Source organism: Culicoides brevitarsis, chromosome 1 (genome assembly GCF_036172545.1).
Source record: "Culicoides brevitarsis isolate CSIRO-B50_1 chromosome 1, AGI_CSIRO_Cbre_v1, whole genome shotgun sequence".
Classification (NCBI taxonomy): domain Eukaryota; kingdom Metazoa; phylum Arthropoda; class Insecta; order Diptera; family Ceratopogonidae; genus Culicoides; species Culicoides brevitarsis.
Window position 1 is genome coordinate 24082360 of NC_087085.1, and position 25604 is coordinate 24107963.

Below are 25604 nucleotides of genomic sequence, written 5' to 3' on the forward strand. Positions count from 1 at the left end.
AAAATTTATTAACATTTATTCTCGGCAATCTTTATATATACTACAGACAATTTAAAGAAAGTTTCTTTACATCATCGAAAACCATGAACATCACTAGAAATCTCTATAATCGATTGGATGATGATTGTCCCTGGAAATCAATAATGGCTGGTCGGCTTAATTTGATCAGGATGAATTAGCAAAATACTTTAATATTTATATCTATTTATTTCAATTATTTAATAAATAAGTAACTAACTCAACTAAGTAAAAAAGAAGATAAGAAAAAAAAAGAAAGAAATTTCAAAATAGTTTGCTGAAAAAAAGGTTGGTAATTGTGTATTCTCAAGAGTTATCGAAGTATCTACAAAAAGAAATTGAAAAATAGTAACAGTATACAGTATTTAACTAAAATTTTGTTAAATTTATTTTTAGGATATTTAAATAATAACTATTTCCAATGGGGCTTAATCGTGCATCGTCTTGAACAATAAAAACCAGAATTGTGAATTACATGATTTAGTATGCTTAGCATGCGCGTCTAATTGTTTTTGAAAATGATACTGATGAAGACTCTATTTATAATGCATGCATAACTTCGAATAACTTAAAAATCAAATAAAATTTTATAATAACTATGTTAAATATTTAATAACCTATAATTTGTTCAGCAATAAGTAACTTTTTAGTAACATTGCATCGTGTGCGTGTCATAATAAGAAGCTTAAAACTTTTCAAAACAAAGTCCTGAAAACAATTTTCGACGTACCAATGATGCCAGCGTCAAACTTAATCCATTAATCTTGTGATATAGGCACAATCGAGGAACAATGGAAGCGACTCAACGATACATTCACATTAAGGCACAACATCAAAAAAAAAAAAAAAAATTGAAAAAAAAAATTTTTTTTTTGAGAGTCTAAATAAATACTATGAATCAAAATATATGTATTAAAAGCTTAGGCATGATTAAATAAATGACGAAAAAGAAAAAATTCTGGAATTTCAATGCTTTCAATGATTAAAAGCAGAAAAATTATCTAGGAAACATGAAATTATCCATATGTATGTATTAAGAAATTAAAATAAAAAGTTATTATTATTATCACTATTACTAACTTTTTAGTCGATCAGTAAAAATAAAACAACAATTTTTGTTTATATTATTATATTTTTATTATTTAAATAAGATGTTTAATTTAAGAATAAACAAATAACACATTTCTATTAGATTAAAATATGTGTTAACTTTGATATGCAATACATACTTGTGTCAGGGAATGACAAAGTTTTTTCAAATTTTCAAAAGCACTAATTTCTCCTGATATACCAAGATTGTTTGCGCACAAAGTCACATTAATAATAATTTTTTAAAAAAATTTAACGAAAAAAATCAATGTCTTTTTTATTTATTTTTTATTATTTGAGACAGACAGTTGAAATTGCTACATATGTGTTTATGTAAAGAATTTCTTAGTTGTACAGCATTAAAATATCTAAAATATAATCTTTGGGATTTTTTCGATAAAAACATTTATAATGCTGATTAATCTAAATGGAAAGTCATACTCTTGTGGCAATCACGGTGTTTGCACTCATTTTAAACAACATTTCACGCCGCTTTTTTTCTACAGATCAAAATATAGGGCAAACACAAAAGCATATATAGGTATTTCTATTAGGTAATTTAAAATCACTTTAAAACCAATAAAATTCTAAAAAAAAAATACATATTTAATCTGTTTAATCTATCCGTAATACATATTTACTACCTGTTTTTTTATAAATATACTTAGGTAGGTACTTAAAATACCTGATGGCGGTAGTAATATTTATTACAAAAGAATATGTATACACATACATTTGTCTGAAATTCCATTTGTTACTTACAACTATATGAATTGAATTTAACCTTTAAATCAGTTTATTTAATTTTTAACACATTATTTGCACTAGATATTTCTTTTATAAAACATCTCCCTGATCCTAACTGTATTGGTAATTATTGATTATTGATTTATTAATTATTTTATGAGTTATTAATCCCTTGCAGTTTTTCGATGAGAATTTCCTACTTTTTTGTGCAATCGCTTATGATAGTTTTGGGCGAAAGAATTTATGATTGAAGCTACAAAATAAACGATCATAGCAACAACAAAGATTTCAAACATTTTAGCTAGTTTTGACCGTGATTCTGGCAATTTAGTGTTAGATCGGCGATGATATTTTGTCTTTTGGTCTGTTAAAAATGCTTTAAAAGGCTCTTGAAGCTTTTTTCCTATCATTGGAACTTTACCCATAACATTGACGGCACGTTCAATCAATGGCTCGTTAAAGGCAATAATAACAAATATTTTTTGTATATGCATTTTAATCACAGCTTTGCCGATGAGAGTGGCACCAAAAAACGTCCCGAATGGCACGAGGAAATGTCCACAAGTAATACCAGCCAGATCAAATAATGGATTAGGAATCTGAAATAGAGAGAAAATTGCATGATCATTAAATATTGAAACAAAAAAAAAAAACGGATAAATTTAACCCAGTCTTCATTCCCTGTATTCATTTATATTAAAACGTCAAACTAGTAAGTATGTTTATAAAACACGAAAACCAAACTTGCTTTATTAAGTAAATCAATGAGTTAGGTTTTTTTATTCTAGAAACTTTATTTGCTGTCTTCTAAAAATGAGCATTCCAACGAACACTGATTTTGGACCAGATTCTGGCGGAAGAGTCAAGGTTTGCATAATTGGTCTATGGCATTATTCAATAATGGTCACATTTTTATTACTTTTACTCAATTTAAGGGTATAACCATTATAAAGCCGTTGGTGTATGGAAATATTGCTAGGTCATTTGGGAAGAAACGAGAGACTGATGGTCACACACATCAATGGACGGTATATGTTAAACCATATTTGAATGAAGATATGAGTGTTTATGTTAAGAAGGTACACTTTAAATTGCACGAAAGCTATGCAAACGCCAACCGAATCATTACAAAACCACCATATGAGGTGACCGAAACAGGCTGGGGTGAATTTGAAATAGTCATTAAAATATACTTTCACGATCCGAACGAGAGACCAGTTACAATGTAAGCTTATTACATGTCTTCTTAAAAGTTAAGTCTTCTTTGTTATACATTTTATTCTTTTTTACACAGTTATCACATATTAAAATTATTTCAATCACCGATTGTGGATGGAGAAGTATCATCCTTAGATACAAAAAAAGTTTTGGTTTCGGAACAATATGAGGAAATTGTGTTTCAGGAGCCAACTCAACTTATGCAACAGCATTTGACAAATGTTCCGCCGATCTCGTCGGTCGAATGGAAACATGATACTGATTGTGAGAGTTTAATAACCTATTTACAGATGATTTTTAAATTTATTAATTATCTAAATCATATTATAATTTTAGTTGAAGAAAAGAAAGTAAGGACATTGGAGAGTATTATTGATTGCAAAACAAAAGTTAAAAATGAAATAGCTGATTTGAAGGAAAAATTAAAACTTTCCAGGGAGACAATCACTAAATTTAAAGGAGAAATTGCAAAAGTTCAAGTAGGAACAACTTCATAATATATTGTAAAGCAAAATAAAATTATCGAATTATTTAAGTAAATTAACTTACCGAAGCACAAGCTAAAATTCCCCAAAATCCAATTCGTTCCACAATTTGTTCCATAAAAAGTTTTCCTCTGTCTAGGATTGTTAGGTTTTCACCTGTAGCACGTTTCTTTTGTAATTCATCGAATTTCTTCAAATCTTCATCATCTTCAGGATCATACCCAGAAAGTCTTGCTGCTTTTGCCATAAAATATGGAGGAAGTTCACCAAGTGCAGTGCCAGCTCCCCACAAAAATGCCTCCAATCGAACTTTTGACATTATATTCCACAAAGATGGTATAAAATTCGCATCTATAGCCTCGGGACAAATTATTCTGTAAAATTTTAACATTAATGTACACATTGTTTTGTTAAATTCTGGATGATATACACTTACTCGTCGGGATACGGCGGCTTGGGAAAGTCTAAAGAATTACATTCATACGCTGCCAAAGTAACACTGGCAATATGTGGACCCAAATAAAGCAAAAATGTGTGCAAACCTGTTCCTAAGCCTACAGATGAAAGGACTCCAAGTCCAACCCAATACGTTACAAAAAACGCATGTTCTCGAAAGGAATCAAAATATGATTGATGTTTTCCGGGAATGTGATAAAACACCGTTATTAGAGTTGTTAAAAAAAATAATACAGCAATACATTTTTTGTGTTCCAGTAATCTGTAAATAGAAAATAAGAAGGCCATGACATTTTAGAATTTAAAAAAATTAAAAAAATTTTTGTCTATATAATTTTTTTTTTTGTTTTTCTCTTTTATTGATATTTTTTATTCATATTTGACCCGTGGAAAAACCTAAAACTAGAAATGGCTTTTTCAACGCAAAATATTTTTACAGCAACTTATGTTTCTTCAAATAAAAATAAGAGCGAGAACCAAATGAAAACCTATGAGAGTTGTACTGATACACGCGCTTGGTGCATAAATATTTCTAAAAAGGTGAAATATTTGACAGAAGTAGTGCAGAATAATGGATCAGGAGATGAAAACCAATATTTTTTTAAAAATGATCCGCAAATCACTTTGGTTTCAGAACTATACAATGATATCCACAGTAAAAGTAAAGAGATAAATGCTACAGATATATTTTTAGAAGAAACATCTGATAGCATTTACCAAAAATTTGAAAATAATAAAAAGATACAAAATGAAGTCGAGATTTTTAGAGGAAAAAACAAAATTCATGATGCAAAACAGATAATCAATGTTAATGAAGAAGGGTCGAAAAACGAAATTATAGATAGCCCAAAGGTAGTAATAATTTCCAATAATTATATAAAAATCTTCTAAAAATTTACTCAAATAAGGTAAAAAGAAAAAATACAGTTGAAACACAAAGAAAATGCACAGGGCAGATATTAGATAAAACAGATAAAAAAATGTGTAATGAAATGGACAATAAGAACATGATTAAAATAACCGAAAATGCAATCGCAGACCAACTAGCAAAAAAACATGATATCTTGTGTCAAATACTGGAAAAAAATATGAGGTTAGCAAATACATATTGATTTTGTAGATATTCGCTTTTTTAAAAACAATGAAGATGTTTAAAACAAATAAAATATTTAAAAAATGGGAGGGGGGGAGCAAATTAAATACAAATTTTTAAATACTTTTTTTCATATCAAAATGCTAAAATTTAAAAAAAAAATGATCATTAATCAATGTGTGCATTCAAGAATGCTCATCGCTTATATCTGTAATATTTATTATTTTATTTATTTTTATATGTTATATTTTTCCCGTCATAAAATTATTAAAAAAAATCATTGATGTCATTGATATTTGTATAGGTATTTATTTAATATTGATTGAAGAACATTTTAGATAAGGCAAGTGCAATTCCAAAAAATGTTTCACATTATTTTGGACCTCAAAAAGTAAGGAGATGGAAGTATTTATAATGAATAAGGGATAATGGAAAACAATAATATCAATGATTTTTCTATCTTTTCACTATTTTTTAAGAGCTGTAATATTTAAAATAGTATTTTAATGACATCTGTTGTATTAACATTTGGACAAATTTTCGAAACAAAAATAAAATAGGTATAGACATTTTCTTACAACCAAATTTTTGGCAAATTTCTTTGAAAAATTGCAAAATATAAAAAAAATTATAGATTTCAACCAATTTTTGGTGATTTTTAGTCAATTTTCTAATGTTTTGAAGGTTAAAATCCTCCTTGGAATTTCGGAAAAAGTTAGGTGGGTGGACATGTGGAACATTTTTTGAAATTGCACTTGCCCAACGCTGAAAAAATGAATATCATAAAAAATAGCTGTCATTTTTTTAATACCTAATTTCAGTAATTTTATCAAAAATATAAAAAAAAAGTAATTTTATCAAAAAAACAAGAAAATCATTGAAAAACAAATGTAAAATTTTTTAAAGAGACCAAAAACGGTCATTTTTGATGAAATTTTCAACTTTTTTTATTTTATTTTATTTTTGTCAAAACTTTTGAATTTTATATAGCTTTTGCTGCCTTAGTTATTCTAAATTCATATTATATTTATATTGGATATTTATAGGGAAAAAAATGAATCACACATTGATAAATTAACCGGTAAAATGAAATATTGGAGAGAATTCAAAAACATTTTGCAACAAATTCTTATACATAGAACTGAAAAAGATAATCGAATTTACGAACAAATTAAACAATGTTTTCACAAAATCAATGAAAACCGAATTATGAAAGCACAATTACAAAAGTCAAAAGAATTACTTCGTATAAAACAGATTCAATTAAACGACTGTGAGATGATTATTCATAAATGCATGATTAAAATTGACCAACAAAACAAAGACATAAAGAGAAGGACAAAACGAATGCATGGGTTAGTCAGAGTACAACATGATATGCAAATTTTGAGGGAGAGAATTGAGTATTATTACAGTAATGATCATATAAGACAATCAAAAAAAAAATTTGAAACTGTTCATGTTGATAAAACAACCAGTACGGAATCAAATGAAATCGAGAAAAATAATGAAGAAGAGACGATATTAGACCAGAATAAAGATACTACAAATCACTTTTTTGATATTAAAGATAAGAAAACATTAAATCGCAAGGAATCGAGTACTGTTGAAGGATTTAACTTGCACGAAGAATTTCAAAATAAAATTCAGTACTGTAAAACAGAACTAGATTTATGTCAAAAGCAAAAGGAAGCTATTGAGAGAACGATAAGTGAAATCAACAAAGATCATTGTTTCATAAAAAATGATACAAATAGATTAGAAAATGAACTTTTTAACGAAAGAATAGAAGATTTAAAAAAGAATACATGTGTTCCAAGCAAAGATTACATTGCAGAAAATCTTTCCGAGTTTCGTCCTAAAATAACTGAAAAAAATGCGTTAAAAGTTCTGCACCAAAATGTGTCACTAGCTGATATCAATAAAATTGTTAGTAAATCCAAATTTCAATTTGAAGACTTTGAAGAATCAATAAAGTTACAAGCTCAGTTCAAAGAAATGTTGATTGATGAAATGATGAAAACCCAGTTTGAAAAGATTAGTCAAAAAAATGAAAAATTACAATTGCAAGTAAATAAAATAGCGTTATCAAATGAAAATTTAAATGAACAATATCACAATAATACAAAATTTAAAGATCGAAAAATTAAAGAACTAGAAAATCAACTTTTAAAATACGAAAAATTAAATAATCTAATGGCAGTAGATTCGAAAAATCAATTAATTGACAATACAATTAATGGAATACAATCAACTCATGAAGTATCCTCTTGTAATCGTTCAAACTCTCTGATAAATGACCTCGACAATTTAAATGACATACTTTTAGAAAACAAATCACTGTTGTTATCTAAAGATAAAGAAAAAAGTGAATCACTAATATGTGCAGAGTTATTGAATGAAAGAGAAATAGAAGTAATTAGACGCAAAAATGAAAGCGATATAAGTACAATTAGAAAAAAATTTGAAACTAAAGTCGAAGAATTGCAATATTTACATGACTTATGCATGAAAGATGCAAACTTGAAACATGAATCAGAAATAAACGGAATGAGACTTCAAATAAATACACTACAAAATGAACTCAAAATTTTCGCCCAAAAATGTAAATGTAATTCTATGACCTATTCGACATTGATGATGTCGAACATTGATGATAGACTACTTAGAATCACTCGAGATATCCAAGAATTCGGATTAGAGGTGAGTTGAATAAATATTCATATTGTACCTGAACAACAACAACAACGTATTTTATAGATGTAAGGCGTAGAAAAAGAAGCTATAAAAAAACAAACCATCATAATAAAATTTTAAACTTTTTACCGCAATCCGAAGAAAAAATGCGATATTAAACTCGACTTGTCATCCATGTGTGTGTCAGTGTGAGTGTTCCGGCGTGCCCCAAAATTTTTATTAGTTATACTTAGTTTATTTGAGGACCCTGAAGGTCTGTGGGTAGTTCCTTGGGTTGTGAGGGGTATGGAATTATGAAAATTTGAAGGAAAACAAAATTGTGAAATATATACATTTCAATGGGGAAAGTCTAAAGATGATTACAGGTGTTCGGAATGTTGAAATGAGGAGTATGAAATTGTAAATGAGAAGTATAAAAAAGCGTAGGTATGTAACATCGAAATGCGGTATAGTATGTCGTTATTAAGACAACTACTTTCTCTATTTTTTTCTCGGCATCAGACTTTATTTTTGATTTTCATTTGGAGGGGCCTTAGAGTATTTTTACATCACTCTGTTCTCTACGCCTTACATATAGTATTAATAATATTTTACAGTCCTGCACTGTTAGCGATCTTTTGTACCTTAAAAACAAAAGTGAAGACATAATTGCCGATAAAACGAAAATATTTAATGAAGGAAATAACCGAGTCCATCACGTATTTTCCAATTATTATTGTAATTTACTGAATGCAAAGAAATCATTGGACGATAGAGCTTCAAAAAAACTTCCATTTGTGCAACCTTTCTCTTCAGACATAAGGTAGGTGCGGAAAAATATTTGGAACTACTTTTAAATCAAAAAATTTATTTAGTCATGCTTTCATTTTGAAACAAAATCGGAGATTCAAGAGACGAGCAATATGTTCATGTGAAAAAATCAATAGGCAAAAATGTCAAACAACAAAAGATATGAACAAACCTCATATTCTTCGTGCTGTCAAAACTACAAATTTATCATATTGTCAACAAAATAAAAGTATCATTTTCCTTATTGACACGTCATAAAATAACTCATAAAAATTATTAAAAAAAATAATACAAACAAAATTCTGTTATTGAAGTTGTGTGTTCGTAAAATAATTGTTTGTTGTTTTTTTATAGGTAATTGCAAATTTGGCAAGTGCAATTTCAAAAAATGTTGCACATGTCTACCCACCTAACTTTTTCCGAAATTCCAAGGAGGATTTTAACCTTTAGAACATTAGAAAAATGACTAAAAATTATAAAAAAATGGGTTGAAATCTATAATTTTTGTTTTATTTTTTCAAAGAGTTCGAATCGTTTGAAATTTGCCAAAAATTTTTAAATTTCAAAAAAGTTGTTAGAAAATTTCTATAATATATAATATATCTATAATATATATTCGAATTGCACTTGCCTTATGCTTTGAGTAACATAAATATTGTAAGCCTTGTGCCTAACTTTTTCAAGATTATTTTAAACGAAATAATTTTTATTAATATGTACTCACTTTTTTCCATAAATCTTCGACAGTGTAATACATTCTAGTAAAAAGTACTTAAATGTATCTATTGGACGTGACCATATTTTGAGGCTTTCTCGTTCTATTCGTAGTCGTTCACGATCTTTTTTACGATATTTACTGTTGTTATTCATGTTACTATTACTGTAAGGAACTGTTCCATTTGAATTGTTTGATGTGTTTTTGTACTTTTTATAATTATCTTCTTGATGATTCAACGACATATTGTATCCCAATCTTTGTAGCTATAAAATAAATAGGTAAATAAAAAATGTGATATGTATATATATGGGCATATTAAATTTAAAGTTTAGTTAGATTTAAATGATAAAAATAAATTGAATAAAAATTAAGCAAAATATATAATATAAAAAAAAATTATTAGTTTAACTAATCCAATTACAAAAATAAAACAAAAATAAATAAGTAAATGTTAGTCCTGATTTAATTATACGACACCTCAAATTATCACAGAACATGACTTCCAAAATTGTTCATAGTTTTATTATAAAAATTTATCCGTTTTACTATCCCTTTCCGGGGCCAAAATTTTTTCGATTTTTTGCGCGTTTTGAAATTTCTCTTAAATTTCAAAGACCAAAATTTAAAAATATTTTTTTGTTGAAAAGCTTGAAGCCTTGGCTATCAATTACAGCTTGAATTATTTTAATAGCTGAACTTAAAGTTATTGAAAAATTAATTTTTCCAAATTTTGAAATGTCCTCCTCTGTGGACAAAACACGGAAAGGGATTGACTTTTAATTGGTATTTGTTTTTTATTAACTTTAAACATTCTCATTCTTTTTAACATAAACTTTCAAATTTCCACATATCTATATCAGATTCACAAACCAAAAACCAAACATAACAACTGTTAATGCGATACGAAAGGAAAGAAAATGTTTTAGAGTTGTTAGAATTTAGGTATTTCAAATACAGATTCACTTTTCTGACTTTTTTGTTATTAATAATAACGAATATTATCTTCAAAATTTAAGTACCCAAAATTAAATTTGGTCTGCTTGTGTCCTCGAATATGCGGATAACACTGATTATCATCCTTTTATATCGAATGCATTGGGTATTTTAAAGAGACATAGCTATTAAACTGTACAAGATTTGACATTTAAATATCTTATGGTATTAAAACTTGTGACAAAAACTATTTGAACAGACAAAATACTAGAAGAAGAGAGCAAAATATTCTCTTATCAAATGAACTATTTGTTTAAAAATAGGTTTCTTAAATATGATCAAAGTTTAACAATAGATAATTGTCTAGTAGATATATTCATAAAATGCATACGAAATAAAATGGTTACCTACATCTTTTACCGAATTACCTCACAGCCAATATCGAGAGAATTGGTGAATTACAACCATATGAATTGAGAAGTAACGAAAGACTGAGGCCATTATCTGTGAGATCTCATCAAGAACAAAACTCAGTGTGGTATAAAGGTGTTAGAATGTATAATGAAATGTCGCGACAATATGGAACAAACTGTGATGAACTAAGTGTTTTTAAGAAAAATGCCCTATCATTTGTGCATCAAAATATAAGTGTAAACTACAGTGTTGATATATAAGCATACCTGATCCAATGAGTCGTTATATCATCGCAAGATGGACCACATCAAAACAACAACATTTAAATAAATAAAATTCTCAAATAATACATAATATAGATAATGAGAGTTTCTAATTAAGAGATATTTTTGAGACGAACTTGTATTAAATTAACTAAACGTCTCCTAAAAGAAATAATGTGGATACAAAGCGAGACTTTACTTGATCATAAAAAGTTCTTCAAACACAATTTTTATAACTAAAATTATAAAAATAGAAAACAAAAATAAGTATAATAAGTATGATCTATTGTAACAATAGGTAGTAAAGAGAACAACGATTCAAACTGAAACTATCATGTAGAATTCAGAACAGTAGATGAATGAAGCTAAATTTAGAGAGAGATCTGAATATGATTTTGTTCAGAGAACTAATCAACTCTAGTGTAAGAGTAATAACGATACACGTATTGTAAAGAGATAGAAAGGAAAATAGGAGATAAATAATTTTGTCAAACTTTTACTAACGAATATGTGCAATTTTTTTTTTGTATTTACATTTGAGTAAGTACATGAGCATGAGTTGCTAAACTACCAACAACATTTCTTAAAAAGATGCTATACACAAATCATTAGTCTGCGTTACAACTTGCTCGTGTAATGAGGTAAATTTTCTTTGCATAAAACATTTTCATTATAAAAATATTGTTGTTTTTTGAAAAGACAAAAACAATCAAAATGCCAATATTAGATGAGACAATTGAGAATGCATGTTTGCATATTCGACGCCAAACATCAAATGATGTTTTTGAACTATTTAAAGAGGCACAAATGAATAGGAAAAAACAGTTTGAAATAATACACAAACTAGAAGGTGTAAAATATATTGAACAATTTATAACAAAACAGTTCAACAAAAATTTTCAGTATGGGATGGACTTTAAAAATCAAGGAAACATAGAATTCAAGCAAAGCAGATGGAATGCAGCACTTGATTTTTACAATAAAAGTGTAGTATACATGCCCGCAAGAACTCCTGAATTGGCAATCGCTCTTGGCAATAGGTCCGCCGTTTTGTTTAAACTTAAAGAATACCAATTGGCTGTAAATGACATTGAAACTGCTATTCCTCTATCTCAAAAAGAGAATTTGTTTAAACTCGTACACCGCAAAGCAAAGTGTTATCTAGAACTTGAAAAATACAGCGAAGCTTTAACGGATTTTCAATTAAGTGAATTCTTGATTTGTAATCATGATAAAATATCAGACGAGCAACGAATTACACTTTTGTTTGAAATAAGAAGCATTTGCAAATATTTAAGACGCAATTGCATGAATTTTGTTAATGAATATCCAACGAATGCAAAACCTATCATAGACAGTAAAAACAAATTAGAGCTTCAGGTTAATGACTCTGTTAAAATTGAATACAATAAAAATGAAGGAAGACATGCAGTATGTTGCAATAATATTGAAGCTGGAGACATACTTCTGATTGAAAAACCATATGCTTATGTTTTGACAAAGGCACATAATTTTACGCATTGTCAATATTGCTTGAAACGTACATTTGTGCAATTTTCTTGTGATCATTGCCCCGATATTGTGTATTGCTCAGAGTCTTGCAAAGAGATGGCAACATTTCATCATTATGAGTGTGGAATATTACCCTCCATTTGGAAATGTAAATCGGATTTAGCTACACATTTATCAATCAGAATGATTACATCAAAAGATATTAACACATTAATTTACAATGGACATAACTTGGAGGGGTTAACAGAGACTGCTAAAGGTTGTGTTGATAAAAATTTTGAACAAATATACTCTTTATTAATGCATGAAAAAGAGTTTAGCAAAGAGAAATTATTCGAATTTATGCTAATGGCGAAGTTCCAACTGCATTGTCTCAAAACAGGAGGATATTTAAAAAATGATGATTATGATGATTATTTTGTTTTTCTTTTGTATAAAAATATTCTAATATTGCATTTTAATGCACATGAAGTATTCGAGCTACAAAAAGATAACGACAATGATCCAGGAAAAACAATTTGTATTGCCGCAGCCATATATCCCTTTCTTGCACAATTTAATCACTCATGTAACCCGGCAACTGTTAGATATTTCAATGGAAACCAAGTTATAATACGAGCAACTAGAAATATCGCAATCGGTGAACAAATCAGTGAAAACTATGGACCGATTTTCACACAGGAACCAAAACATGAAAGGCAATTACAATTGAAAGAGAAGTATAAATTTGAATGTAGATGCGAAGCATGTTTGAATAATTGGCCTCTTCTGAATGAGATGCGCGATTCTCAAATTTTGATAAAATGCAGTGGATGTGGTGAGACTTTAAAATCTAACGAATTTATAACAACTGTTCGTTGTCCCGTATGTAGACACGAAACAGCTGTTGTGGAAATAATAAAATTTATAAAAACCATAGACGTTAATTTAAACACAGCGCGTCAGCTATATAAATCAAATCACACTCTTGATGCGCTAGAAATATATTTGCGAATTATGAAAGGTATGGATGAATACATAAAGCCTCCCTTCAGTAAGTGGCACATTTGTCAAAAACGAATCCGGTCCTTGTATTTAGAGTATGGAAATAAAATAAATTTTAAATTGACTCCTAGTAACACGAATAAAAACTACTTTATGTAATTTTAACTGAAAAAATCTATTCAATTTCGTTAATGTGTTCTCTTCGATGTGACTTTAGTTTTGCGTTAAAATTTAGTTTCTTACGAGTCACAGCTACAAATTTTTCAAAGATTATTTATTTATCGTTATCAAACTATTATGTACGGTTGGTTTGTTTGAAACATTTGTATTCAATTCATTAATTGTATAAAACGAACAAAAAGTTAATATAAAAATAAAAAACCTATATGAATTTGTTTCCATAAAATCAGAAAGCATCCTTGATTCATTAAGAACCTTTCTTCCTTATATTCTCAAATTCCTTATGATGAATTCTCGTTTGTTATAATAATAATTTACTATGGTTTACTTTTCACCGCATAATGTATATTGAGCTGAAAGCATACATATATATATATATATATATATGTATTTGTGTCGGCGAGAAAATATTCATATGTTCTCTCAGGTCTATTTTTATCTTTAAAACATTAAAACTCAGAGAAAATTTTTATTAGGAACTAAATCAAAAAGAAATATAAACACATTTTTCGTCAGGTTATGTAGTTAAGTGGGAACATTGCGAAGTTCGTTAGTTGAAAAAATCTATAATTATAAAATTGATCTATCAGTTTCGTATATTAATTACAAAAATGATAAGCACAGAAGAATCATTTGAGCAAATTTGTCATAGTATCCATGCACGTGTGCCAAAAGATCTTTTTCATGAGTTTAGTGTAGAAAAAAATCGGGTCAAAAGATTTTCCCTAGCCGACCAAATTGAAATAACGGATGATGTCAATCGATTTATGGATATAAAGTATGGAAAAGACTTATTAAAGGCACTAAACTTCAAAAATGAAGGAAACCGAGAATTTAAAAATACGAATTGGACCAATGCACTGCAACTTTACAATCAAAGTTATTTGATTACGCCTGGAGAAAAGTTACAAGAGGTGTCCGTGGTTCTAGGAAATCGATCAGCTTGTTTGTATCACATGAAAGAATATAAATTGACGATTGATGATATATCTAGAGCAGAGAGGAATTTTCCACGTGAAACCGTTTATAAGTTAGTTGATCGAAAGGCAAAATGTTACTTACATTTAGGGAATTATATGCTTGCTTTGAAGTTCTACCTCATGACAAATCAGTTAGTGCTTGAAAATAATAAAATACCAATGAAACAAAAACAGGGAATTCTAGATGATTCTCAAGCGCTTTTAAAATTTTTAAGGCGAAATAGTCTCGCAAATATATTTGGCAATAATGTACTGACTGACGAAACAAAAAAAGTGATGCCTGAGGATAATTATATCAATCCAGGTTATAAATTTGATTATACTGAAAGAACAGGACGCTATGCTGTGTGCACAAAAGATTTGGATGTTGGAACACTTTTATTAAGTGAAACTCCGTTCTGTTCTGTTGTTTTAGAAAAGTATTCTCAAACTCATTGTCAAGTGTGCTATGTAAGACCAATAGCTCCGGTTGCATGTGATCGTTGCGCTGATATTATATTTTGTAGTGATAAGTGTAAATCTAATGCAACTTTTCATCAATTCGAGTGCGGAATTTTAAAAACGTTTTGGAAATCCAAAGCATCTGTTACGTGCCACCTATCAATGAGAATGATGGCAGTTTATCCATTAAGTTTTTTTCTTGAAATTAGGCCAGATCTTGAACGTAAAATGAGCAACGCAGAAGTAGATGCTCTACAATCTAGAGATTATAGGAAAGCATATTCTTTAGTCACACATGAAGAAGGCCGCACACCAGAAGAAATGTTTCACAGAACACTGATGGCAAAGTTCTTACTAAACTGTCTCGTTAAAAAGGGTTATCTTGATGGATCTGAAGAACATAGGGCATATATTGGAAATTTGATTCTGCACAATATCCAAGTTCTTCAATTCAATGCACATGAAATTTTTGAGTTACAAAAAGATGAAAAGGATGATATTGGTCGTACCGAATTTATTGGAGGAGCAATATATCCAGTACTGGCACTTTTCAATCACTCATGCGATCCAGCTACGGTACGATACTTTAATGGACATCGAGTATATGTCCGTTCGATTCGCCCTTTAAGGGCAGGTGAAGAAATTGGGGAAAATTATGGTCCAATTTTTACACAAAATCCTCGAGAGGATCGACAGCATTTGTTAAAACAGCAATATAAGTTTGAGTGTCGTTGCCAACCTTGCAATGAAAATTGGCCTTTATTTAAACAAATGACAAACCATCTGATTCGTCTTCGTTGTCAAGCTAAGCATTGTCATAATGTTATAATACTAGATGCGAATATTGAGCAAGTAGATGTAAAATGTCCCAAATGTGGAATATCCAACAATATATTAGAGCGTCTGAAGTTTTTGACAAAGGTTGATGCATCATTTGAGAATGCTAAGACATTATTCAAAGGAAAAAAAATTAAGGAGGCTTTGAAAAAATACTTGGAAATACTGCAAAGACTTGACGATATTTTGGTTCCTCCATATTCTGATTATCACATTTGTCAACAAGGTATAAGACGCTGTTATTTAGAGTATGGAAATCTAGTCACTTTTAAAAAAAGTGATAAGTGTACAACTACTGCGTATTTTATGTAAAAAAATGATGCACTATTTTTTTACATCACTAATGTTGTTTATTAAACATAAAACAAATAAAATTAAAAAAAAAATAAACATACATGTAAATAATTTTTTTAATTGTGGAAAATAAAAAGAAAACATAGAACGTAGCGAATAAATTAATATATTACATAAATATATTAATCATATAATACATAAATTTATAAGTACCAAATTTAGTTTTGTTCCTGATGTCTTTTGTCCTCTTTTACGACATTCAAGCTTAAGCTGATCTTTATTTAATGATTTTAAGTAAGCGTTTTTTTGCATTTGTTGTTGCTCTTTTGGTGTCAATATGGTCTCTGCTGTTATTTGATTGTTATTATTATAAACAATGTCATAAGATGTATTAGGAAATGAATCAATTCTGTCTAAATTTGCTGATTGGTTATGTTGTTGATTAGAGGCAGTATAGTTTGCTCGTGTTATAATTTTTGCAGCAAATGAGTTAGACCCTTGACGACTACGCCGAACAGGCATTATTTATGAAACTTTTAATGGTAAAGTTCACTGTGTTATTAGCTATAAAAAAATTTGATAAAAAAAAACAAAACAAATGTTTTTAGGAACTGATTTCTAAATTATGTTTATTAGAGTATTTTGTTTTACGAATTATTGCTAAAAAAATATTCATACTATTTTGTGATGATGATTAAGCTAGAAATAATATTTCAGGTATTATTACTAATTTAACATATGCAAAATATTACTTAGCGAAAAAAGAAATCATAAAAATGAGTACGCATGACCAATAAACAGAACAACATCAAATTTTAAAAAAAAATAGAAATTTAATAATAATTTATTTGTTACTGACATGTGACAATAACTTAATAACCAACTTGATAACCAACATTTTTTTTTTTGCAAATTTTACTCATTTGTGAACTTTGGACACCCTTTAGTAAAATATTGAACACAAACTGAATTTACGTGTATACAATATAATTCTAAATAGATTCCCTATTTTTGATATTACATACACGTAATTTTCTTCCATATTTACTTACAAACAAGATAATCATTCATTAGTTTTGGTACTCGAACAGCAAAATTAAATAAACTTCTTCCCAAAAAACTTCAAAATATCAAGGTAAATAGTTATTTACATTATGATTTTTTAATTCTTAAAAATCACCTGATTTTTCATGTATCCATCAATAGTCGATGTACAGCTAAAAAAATGAAAAGATGAAGGTTTTTGTAATAGTTTCAAGATCAACAAATTTTTACTTCAAATTGCGTACTATCCTTCCAAATAACTGCTATATTTATACAATCATTATTGATAACCAATTTTTCAATAATTTTGATTTCACTATTCACTTGTTAATTGTGTAATTTGTTTAAACACTTTTGCACTTTATTGTTCAACTTTGTGACTTTTAATTACTGTTGTCTTTCTACTGTGGTACAATCACTTTGAAAACATAAACAAATTCACAGTTTTACTTAATTTAAATTTTAGTAATTTTGTTATGGGTATCTGTATCGAGTTTCTGTCATATCACGTTGATGTTTTCCTACAGTACAATTGGTGTATTTTATAAATAAATACATGTATTTATAATTTTAGTAAAAATTTTTGTTTGGAGGTTAGGGTAAGGTAAACGTCAACAAACTATGTCTTAGATAAATACAAGTACATACTTGCTTTGAAAAGTATCAAACCTTGTAATATTCAATGATATATTCAAATATATTTTTTTACTTATTTTAAAATTGTATTTATTTGTATTTCAGTTGAGAATTTGCGTTTTGCATATTTTTCCAGATTTTTATCAATTACGTTGCCAAGTGGCAACGCTGTTTACAAATAAAAGTAAAATAGACGATCATGTCTTTGAATATTGATGTTTGATTTTGATTGTGTAGAGAGGCTCGTAAAAGTTATAATAAAGCATAACTTTTAAATAAAGAAAAATTAATGATTTTCAGCGATTTTCGTGAAAAATGCAAAATTTAAAAAGATGTTTTTAATATGTATTTGAAACTATACCGGAAATTTAAAACGATTTTTACTGCGCACCCTACCTTTTATTAAAATGTATGTACACATACAAACATGTGTTTATCAAACTCTTATGCCTATATATATATGAGGAAAATGAGAGAAAATTTTAAGAAAATACTCTAGAATACAATTGTTGTGTTAAGCAAAAACAAGAGCAGTAAAGCAACAGGCGTTGAACAATTTAGATGGATAGGTATTTATTTACGATTAAATTTATGAAAAATATATATTAACTCGCACTCATTTTTTCCATGTTTTCAAACAAATAACGATATTAACTTTGCAAAGAAAAAACAATAAAATGTATGCGTAAAATAATTAAATTCAATCAATTTATAAATTAAAAAAATAATAAATCGAGTACTTTTTGTATACTGTATTGTAAAAAAACTATGCGCATAATATTAAACAGGAAAATATTTAATGTAAATAATGTTTTTACAAATCATATTAGAATAAAACTGTTTTTCATGCACATAAGCAATAAATTGATAAAAACTTGCTAAAAATCATGGACAGTGCATCAATTCCTACCGATAGACAGCTGGCCTTAAGAGCAAAGTAAGTTACATTTAATTAAACTTAGTAGAAATCCATCAAATATGAAATAACATATGTTATTCATTGTATTTTTTTTTTGTTTTAAGAAGTGTATTATATTTAAAAATGATTTTATTAATATCGTATTTATAAAAATATTTTGAAAGGTTCAAGAACAAACACTTTTGTGTATATTTGAATTTGAGCGTTTTTCTTTATTTAAATAACGAAAAATTGCAGTAGTGCATTTTATTATCCGCGAAAATAAGTCAAATGAAAAATAATTATTTAAAATAATTAAATAGCTTTTCTTTTATTGATATGCAAAAACAAGTCGTAAACAATCTTTTTTATCAGGCTCTGCTTTGTTAGAACAAAAAAAAAACACTACATAGGGGAAGACGGGGCACATTCAAAATTTTTGATATGATTTTGTTAGTTTTTTCAATTAATTTTTTATAATGTTCACTGGTGTTTAGCACTAACATAAATTTGACATGGAAATACTTTTATCAACAATCTTTTTTATCAGGCTCTGCTTTGTTAGAACAAAAAAAACACTACATACCGTCAATTTAAAAAAATATAAAATCGGTAAAACAAAATAGAAAGCTACAATTTAATTTTTTTGATTAAAATAGTATTTATTAAAAGAATACAAATTTTATTCTTTAATATTTCATTCAAAGATTCCATAAATATATTTAATAAGAGTAAATAGCAATAAACAAATTATTTATTCTATTGCATGAATATTTTAGACTCAAAATAGGTTGGTTCGCAGGACGTCCTGATGTGCCACTTAGTTCAAAGGAACAAGAAACAATTAAAAATGTTATTAGACGTAATGAGGCTTTGGAAATGGCTGAAAGACAACGAGTCGGCAAGTTGGTAGAAAGAATGGAAAACATCAAATCACGTGCAGTAGAAACAGGACCGAGAAATTGTAGAATGTGTGGACAAACATTTGGTCTTCTTGTTGGCGTATCTAAATTTTTGTGTGATATTTGTAAAAAGCCTGTGTGTTCAAAATGTTGTATTGATCTCAATACGAGATCACTAACTAAAAGGTAAGACCTTTTTAATTTGAAAACGCTCTAAATGAAACTCAAAAATAAGAAAATCCGAATAATCAAAAATAAAAAAAAAGTTTAAAATTCCTTATTTTTTGTTTTTTTTTTAAATACTGTGTCTTTTTATTAAATATTTGTACTAAAAAATAATAAATATATATATTTAGCATAGATCCTTTATTCTACATAAAAAATAGTAAAATAAATGTAAATAAAAAAAAAAAAATTTGAAGTTTTCAACTTCTAAAATAATTTTTATATTTTCAAAAAAAAAAATAAAATAAAATAAAAAAGACAAACTATAAAGGATGAAACAAGCCTGATTCGAGGAAAACGAAAAATAAATTAACTATAAATTATGAAACAAGCTCCGAGGAGAACGGAAAAAATTGTGCGCCAATAAATATTCCAACGAATTTTTTTTAAATATGCTGTCAAATCTGTAATTTGAAAAGATACAAAGAATACAAAGAACTTTTATTGCATATTCAATTTCATAAATTTTTGATCTAATGCGTTTTTAATATAGATTTTTTAATTCATATTTTTTTTTAGAGTCGTTTGGCTATGTAAAATATGTTCAGAAACTCGCGAGCTATGGAAAAAAACAGGAGCATGGTTTTACAAAGGAATTCCAAGGTATCGTATTTATACATACAGACAATTGTTATAGAATTTATCAAATAAATAAAATATAATATAGTTATGAGGTTCCACAGCGTAAAAATATTAATATTTGTAAAGATGCTAATATTGATGAAGAAGTTATGAAAAATCCACAATGTAGTGTTTCGGTAGATGAGGATGAAGTTGTTATTGCTAATAAGGACAAGAATTCAAATTTACAAAATGGAACGTTAAACGTTTGTGAAGATAACAAAAAGAAATCTAATTTTATTAGACAAACAAGCTCAAATGAGCAACAAAAATCATCTAATAACCTTGACATCGATTGGGACTCTTTTGCTCGACATCGTGGTGCATGTAATGTAATTTCTGCTACAAATTTAAAACGTAGCTCTGTGTCTTCTAACTTTTCTATTTCCGAGTCTTTTTCGGGAAATGATAGTGTAGGAGGTGTTTATCAAGGTATTTCTTGCGGAACAGAGGCGGACCTAAAAAAACGGTAGTTTGCTTAAATTTGACTTCGTTGCAAAAATTTCAACGTTTGCAGATACTTAGGAAACTGTCTGTTTTATTGGATGATGTTCCCAAAAGGCCAGTCCGCCTTTGTTTGTGAAATATTTAAATTTTAAATGATATTCTAGTACATAATAAAATATATATGTATTTTTTCAGTCTGTCGTGATCCTATGTTGGGATGGCTCGAAATTTCAATTATTTACGATGAATCAAGGCACTGTTTGGACTGTAGTATATTAAGGGCACGTGATCTTCTTCCTATGGATAACCAATGCCTTGCGGATCCATTTTGTAAAGCCAATATTATTACAAGTGATTCAAAATTCAAATATACTAAATGGATGAAAACAAAAGTGGTACATAAAACAATCAATCCAGAGTTTAATGAGAAGTTTAGTTTGATTGGTGTCGAACCAGACGAATTAGCGGAATCGGTTTTATTTATTATTGTATATGATGATGATAAATACGGGCATGATTTCTTAGGATCTTGTAAATTTAGTCTTTGTTCAATTAATGTCAGTACGATTAACTTCACTTTCCAATTGTTTTACTCAATTTAATTTTAGATGACACATCCTATACCATCTCGAATGTCGATTTCACTATCACCTGAAGATTTGCACGGCTCGCAAGCAAGCGACTCCGAATCTTGGCCAAATGGACGAATATTTGTTTCTTTATCTTACAACACTTTGAAACGTTCTTTAGTTGTAATAATAAAACAGTGTGAGAACTTAATTCCAATGGATACCAATGGGTTATCAGATCCTTTTGTTAAAATGTAGGTTTATGATTTTTTAATTTGTAATCATATTTATATTGCAATTTATGACTTTGTTTCATAGTTACAAGAAGCTATATTTATTAGGACTACCTTCTGACTCCAAAAAACTTCGAACAAATCTTAAATCATACAATATCTTTTATATTTGCAGTCAAATGAAACCGGAATCACATCGTAAAAAATACAAAACGTCTGTTAAATGGCGAACCCTTAATCCCATTTACAACGAAGAGTTTCTTTTTGAAACAAGACCAATTGAGATGGATAAACAATCATTATATATAACTGTCTGGGACAAGGTAATATTACACATTGGTCAAAAAAACATATATAATTAAAAATATGTTGTATGCAGGATATTGGAAAAAGTAATGACTTTTTAGGTTCTCTAATCATTGGATCCAATAGCAAGGGAAGAAGGTTAAGGCAATGGCGAGATTGTGTTCGTTTACCGGATGTCTTTCATGAAGCATGGCATTATTTATCCAATGAGAATATCGGCCATCAACGTTAAAAACCATTTATATCCTGTTTAGAAATTTAAAGTATTTTACGTTCAAAAGGAATTAATTCATTGACAATAAAAAACATTTGGAAATATTAATTCTTAAAAAGATCTTTTTGAAAGAGTGAAATAAAACAAATTTGTTGGCACTTTGCATTTATTAATATAATGTAATCATTCTTTTATTCATAAATCATTAATATAGGTATATATATTTCGTTTTTTGAATAGACTTACGTTAGGAAAAAAAGATTTGGTATTTGTTAGAATGGAATTTCTCATTTCTTTTTTTGATCTTCGGAAAGACGCTTAAAAATGGAACGACCCTCTTTTAACAATTTCTGATAAGTGTATCATTTCATTAGTGGAATTTTGATACTTAATTATTATAAATCAAATAAAAAGAAGGATGAAACAAGCTAAAACTATGAATGTTTCCCTTAAAATATAATCGATCTGTGTTTACAATAAAATTGATTTTTAATTTTATTGTAGAATAATGTTATTTATATTGAATCAAAACTTTCCATTATTAATTTTTAGTCTTTTAAATTTATTACATCTGCGCAAAAAAAAAATAAAAATAGTTTTAAAATTCGCATTGGAAGCTCAATCTTAACATAAGGTTTCCGAGGAAATGTGATATTCTTGTTTCTTTGATAATGTTTTAATGTTTACAAATTTTCGATTGCGAGAACGATTGAATACATACATACATTATTGACTAACAAAATATATAATATTGAATACGGATATTTTTAAATTAAACTGTATGTGTATTGATTCTCATTTGAATATTTATATAAATAATTATTATTAATGTAATCTATATTGTTCTTTATTGAAGGATATATGATATATGACTAGTAGATTAAAATTAATTCAAAAGTTTTGAAAATGTTAAACATTTCAATCTAGATATATAAGTGTTCAGTTTTTTTTAAATTTGTGTAACAGTTTTTCAATGTTCATTTGATTAATATATTCAACTCTAACGTTTTTTTCTAAAACAAAGTATATGGTTTTTAGTTAAGTTTATACCGTTAGTGTAGTACCTAACATGAATTTTCTTACTATGAAAATACTTGGCTTCCAGCTCCAAATACTTTCATAGTGATTATGAGATATTAATAAGTTGATAAATGTTTTACATGTTCATATCTCCATGAGAGCCAGAGGACAAAGCCATTTTCGACAATTGTGAAAAAGACCGTCGGGAAAACGATTCACCGGAACCAACGGTGCTTCCCTCAGAAAATAGTTTTCTGAAGCTACAAGAAAAAATAATATGTTATATGATTTTATGTTGGCAAAATTTAAAATGTATATTTTATACAATTTCCTTATTCCAGTGTCAGAATCTGTTTTTTTCCAAGGGGCGTCATCTGGGTCACAAGGCAGGGGGCCCTTAATAAAATAAAATGAAATTAAAATGTATTTTTATAAAATTTGTTTGAAAAGATTACACGTAAACATACTTGCACTGGGCGATCTCCATCCTCCTCTTCTTCATTAGGAATGAATGCTACCGATTCGTTTTTATCAGAAAAAGGTTTACATGCTGCTAATTCTTCTTCCAAGTCATTGATTCTGTGTTTTAATTCATTTCTTTCAGACAGTACCTCTTTTAATTCTGCTGTCGTAAATCTAGGCTTATCGTCTTCCTCTTTTCCACAAATTAAGTCTTCATTTTCTTTCTCCGCAATTCCAAGTCGTTGCTTTAAAGTAACAATTTCTCGATGTTGATCCTGCATTTGAGCCAAAAAATCAGCACGTTCTTCACACAATGTTCGTATTTGCATTTGAAGAATTTTTTGGCGTTTACGTGACTCACGTCCTGCATTTTTTAACCGATCCAACTGCACCGTTAGTTGATCCAGTTCTGTACTTTGTTCGATAATTTCACGATCCTTTGTTTTTAATTCATCACGGTGCTTTTCAAGTTGGAGTGTTAATGATTGAACAATTTGTGCCTCATTTGTTTGGTGACTGGGTGATGGTATCGACGGACTCTCTGAAATTATACCTGTTGGAGTTGTGGCGATTTGTTTCTGCATACGTCGATTTTCATCTTGTAGTCGGTTGACAAGCGTCAAAAGCTCACGTGACTCACTTCGCCATTGCTCTTCGATAGATTCTAATTCCTGAAATGTGTAAATAGACTTAGGTACTTATTTATACTAGTCAAATCGACATTCTCTATTTTTCATAATGATCTTAAAAGTTTTTTCTTTTATTTGATTTGACATAGTAATTATTTTTTACATCATGAAAGTTAAAAACTTTGTTAAACTTAATTAAAAATAAGTGTGAATTTTGTATGTATTTGTGTAAAACATATGTAAATAATATGAATCATATTTAAGAATGTCAATGTTTTAAGAAACTGTACCTTTTCAAAACGTTTACGATATTCGGCCTTTTCATTTTTTTCTGTTTCCAAACATTGAATTCTATTGTTTAGATCTTCGAGCAACGAATTTTCACGTTCATTTTGTGATGCAAGTTTTTCTAGTTTTTCTAGGGCATTTATTACTTTAGGTATTAGGTTTGATACCGATGCTGTTCCATATTCTTCGATGATTCTTTCACATTCTCTACCGATTTCACTGGCTAAATCGTACACCTCTACCACTGATATTGAGTTTAAATGAGTCTCTAGTGAGCTTGCTTCATTAGTCATCGTATGTTCAATAATATACTGCGGCATTAAATAAAAATTTTCTGATTGTTTTGTTTTTGTATTAATTTTTATAAAAATGTTAACATTTGAGACGTATGCCAGTGATAATCTGCCCTACTACTACTGAAAACCAATTGAATAGTTCTGTACATGTATTTATGTAAGACAAGTTTTTTCAGTTTTTTCCCGTTTTTTCACGATTTTCCAATGGAAAACATTTTTCAAAATAAATTCAAAATGCAGTAAAAATGTATATGAGATGTGGGGACGTAAATTGTGCATTCTTTTACTACTCCTCTGACAAAAAGATAACTCATCATAAACGAATTTGAACTCTGAAAAATACACATCAACAAACATTTTCCTTGATTAAAACGCATCATGAAGCCAGAAAAGAATTAAAAGATTGTTCTACCTCTATATCAAAAACAAAAATATTTACGGTTAAATGTTTCCTGTAAGTTTGATATAATACATCATAGGTAATTATTATAAATCATAAGTGTTTGGATCTAACACAAAGTACAAAAAAGCGAGATATTTTTGATTAAACTGGAAATTAGTTTAAAATAACAGTAATACGTCAAAATAGATTTAACTTTTTTATCGCTTGAGTTTTTAAAATTTACAACGAAAGTTAGGTATAAACATGTTTGAGATCTGCAAAAA

The 25604-nt window shown here is 28.3% G+C and overlaps 6 protein-coding genes across 15 annotated transcripts; 4 read left to right on the top strand and 2 right to left on the bottom strand.

Moving 5' to 3' along the window:
* Nucleotides 1-1177: 1177 nt before the first annotated feature.
* Nucleotides 1178-17730, bottom strand: LOC134827472 (vacuole membrane protein 1). Of its 4 annotated transcripts, XM_063840130.1 has the most exons (7): nucleotides 17424-17730; nucleotides 17329-17365; nucleotides 16362-16712; nucleotides 9317-9573; nucleotides 3994-4275; nucleotides 3622-3931; nucleotides 1178-2453 (listed from the first exon to the last, which is right to left on the bottom strand). In XM_063840130.1, the coding sequence occupies exons 3-7, from the start codon at nucleotides 16668-16670 to the stop codon at nucleotides 2019-2021; spliced, it is 1593 nt and encodes a 530-aa protein (XP_063696200.1). In that variant the 5' UTR covers nucleotides 16671-16712; nucleotides 17329-17365; nucleotides 17424-17730; the 3' UTR covers nucleotides 1178-2018. The 4 variants fall into 4 exon arrangements, with proteins under 4 accessions (XP_063696200.1, XP_063696203.1, XP_063696202.1 ...); XM_063840133.1 differs by lacking the exon at nucleotides 16362-16712 and having other exon boundaries at nucleotides 17424-17722; XM_063840132.1 differs by lacking the exons at nucleotides 17329-17365; nucleotides 17424-17730 and adding an exon at nucleotides 17201-17311.
* Nucleotides 2562-3612, top strand: LOC134827473 (YEATS domain-containing protein 4). Its single transcript, XM_063840135.1, has 4 exons — nucleotides 2562-2721; nucleotides 2790-3079; nucleotides 3149-3336; nucleotides 3409-3612. The coding sequence occupies exons 1-4, from the start codon at nucleotides 2668-2670 to the stop codon at nucleotides 3567-3569; spliced, it is 693 nt and encodes a 230-aa protein (XP_063696205.1). The 5' UTR covers nucleotides 2562-2667; the 3' UTR covers nucleotides 3570-3612.
* On the top strand, nucleotides 11308-13586 carry LOC134827469 (SET and MYND domain-containing protein 4-like). Its single transcript, XM_063840123.1, has one exon. It carries the CDS (start codon nucleotides 11635-11637, stop codon nucleotides 13573-13575), a length of 1941 nt encoding a protein of 646 aa, XP_063696193.1. The 5' UTR covers nucleotides 11308-11634; the 3' UTR covers nucleotides 13576-13586.
* On the top strand, nucleotides 14187-16302 carry LOC134827468 (SET and MYND domain-containing protein DDB_G0284059-like). The gene has a single exon (XM_063840122.1). It carries the CDS (start codon nucleotides 14208-14210, stop codon nucleotides 16164-16166), a length of 1959 nt encoding a protein of 652 aa, XP_063696192.1. The 5' UTR covers nucleotides 14187-14207; the 3' UTR covers nucleotides 16167-16302.
* Nucleotides 17731-18266: 536 nt separating the features above from the next.
* Nucleotides 18267-22395, top strand: LOC134827470 (rabphilin-3A). Of its 6 annotated transcripts, XM_063840126.1 has the most exons (10): nucleotides 18308-18397; nucleotides 18493-18507; nucleotides 18659-18765; nucleotides 19506-19814; nucleotides 20373-20456; nucleotides 20521-20906; nucleotides 21117-21478; nucleotides 21530-21744; nucleotides 21899-22046; nucleotides 22103-22395. In XM_063840126.1, exons 3-10 carry the CDS (start codon nucleotides 18716-18718, stop codon nucleotides 22259-22261), a joined length of 1713 nt encoding a protein of 570 aa, XP_063696196.1. In that variant the 5' UTR covers nucleotides 18308-18397; nucleotides 18493-18507; nucleotides 18659-18715; the 3' UTR covers nucleotides 22262-22395. The 6 variants fall into 6 exon arrangements, with proteins under 6 accessions (XP_063696194.1, XP_063696199.1, XP_063696195.1 ...); XM_063840124.1 differs by having other exon boundaries at nucleotides 18267-18397; nucleotides 18493-18765; XM_063840129.1 differs by having other exon boundaries at nucleotides 18267-18397; nucleotides 18493-18765; nucleotides 22131-22268.
* Nucleotides 22396-22497: 102 nt separating this feature from the next.
* Nucleotides 22498-24999, bottom strand: LOC134834245 (RILP-like protein homolog). 2 transcript variants are annotated; one of them, XM_063848836.1, is made up of 4 exons: nucleotides 24645-24999; nucleotides 23719-24396; nucleotides 23589-23659; nucleotides 22498-23523 (listed from the first exon to the last, which is right to left on the bottom strand). In XM_063848836.1, exons 1-4 carry the CDS (start codon nucleotides 24960-24962, stop codon nucleotides 23400-23402), a joined length of 1191 nt encoding a protein of 396 aa, XP_063704906.1. In that variant the 5' UTR covers nucleotides 24963-24999; the 3' UTR covers nucleotides 22498-23399. The 2 variants fall into 2 exon arrangements, with proteins under 2 accessions (XP_063704906.1, XP_063704914.1); XM_063848844.1 differs by having other exon boundaries at nucleotides 22499-23523; nucleotides 23731-24396.
* Nucleotides 25000-25604: the final 605 nt, after the last annotated feature.

Excerpts from the sequence above, each read along its gene's own strand:
- LOC134827473 (XM_063840135.1), top strand. The coding sequence starts at position 2,668 with ATGAGCATTCCAACGAACACTGATTTTGGACCAGATTCTGGCGGAAGA. Across the intron at positions 2,722-2,789 it reads ATTCTGGCGGAAGAGTCAAG|GGTATAACCATTATAAAGCC; the intron begins GTTTGCATAATT and ends ACTCAATTTAAG. Across the intron at positions 3,337-3,408 it reads ATGGAAACATGATACTGATT|TTGAAGAAAAGAAAGTAAGG; the intron begins GTGAGAGTTTAA and ends TTATAATTTTAG.
- LOC134827469 (XM_063840123.1), top strand. The coding sequence starts at position 11,635 with ATGCCAATATTAGATGAGACAATTGAGAATGCATGTTTGCATATTCGA.
- LOC134827468 (XM_063840122.1), top strand. The coding sequence starts at position 14,208 with ATGATAAGCACAGAAGAATCATTTGAGCAAATTTGTCATAGTATCCAT.
- LOC134827472 (XM_063840130.1), bottom strand. The coding sequence starts at position 16,670 with ATGCCTGTTCGGCGTAGTCGTCAAGGGTCTAACTCATTTGCTGCAAAA. Across the intron at positions 4,276-9,316 it reads TCGAAGATTTATGGAAAAAA|ATTACTGGAACACAAAAAAT; the intron begins GTGAGTACATAT and ends TTCTATTTACAG. Across the intron at positions 3,932-3,993 it reads AAGCCGCCGTATCCCGACGA|AATAATTTGTCCCGAGGCTA; the intron begins GTAAGTGTATAT and ends AAAATTTTACAG.
- LOC134827470 (XM_063840124.1), top strand. The coding sequence starts at position 18,716 with ATGGACAGTGCATCAATTCCTACCGATAGACAGCTGGCCTTAAGAGCA. Across the intron at positions 18,766-19,505 it reads CAGCTGGCCTTAAGAGCAAA|ACTCAAAATAGGTTGGTTCG; the intron begins GTAAGTTACATT and ends TGAATATTTTAG. Across the intron at positions 21,745-21,898 it reads TCAGATCCTTTTGTTAAAAT|TCAAATGAAACCGGAATCAC; the intron begins GTAGGTTTATGA and ends TTATATTTGCAG.
- LOC134834245 (XM_063848836.1), bottom strand. The coding sequence starts at position 24,962 with ATGCCGCAGTATATTATTGAACATACGATGACTAATGAAGCAAGCTCA. Across the intron at positions 24,397-24,644 it reads ATCGTAAACGTTTTGAAAAG|GAATTAGAATCTATCGAAGA; the intron begins GTACAGTTTCTT and ends TACACATTTCAG. Across the intron at positions 23,524-23,588 it reads GACACTGGAATAAGGAAATT|CTTCAGAAAACTATTTTCTG; the intron begins GTATAAAATATA and ends TTTTTCTTGTAG.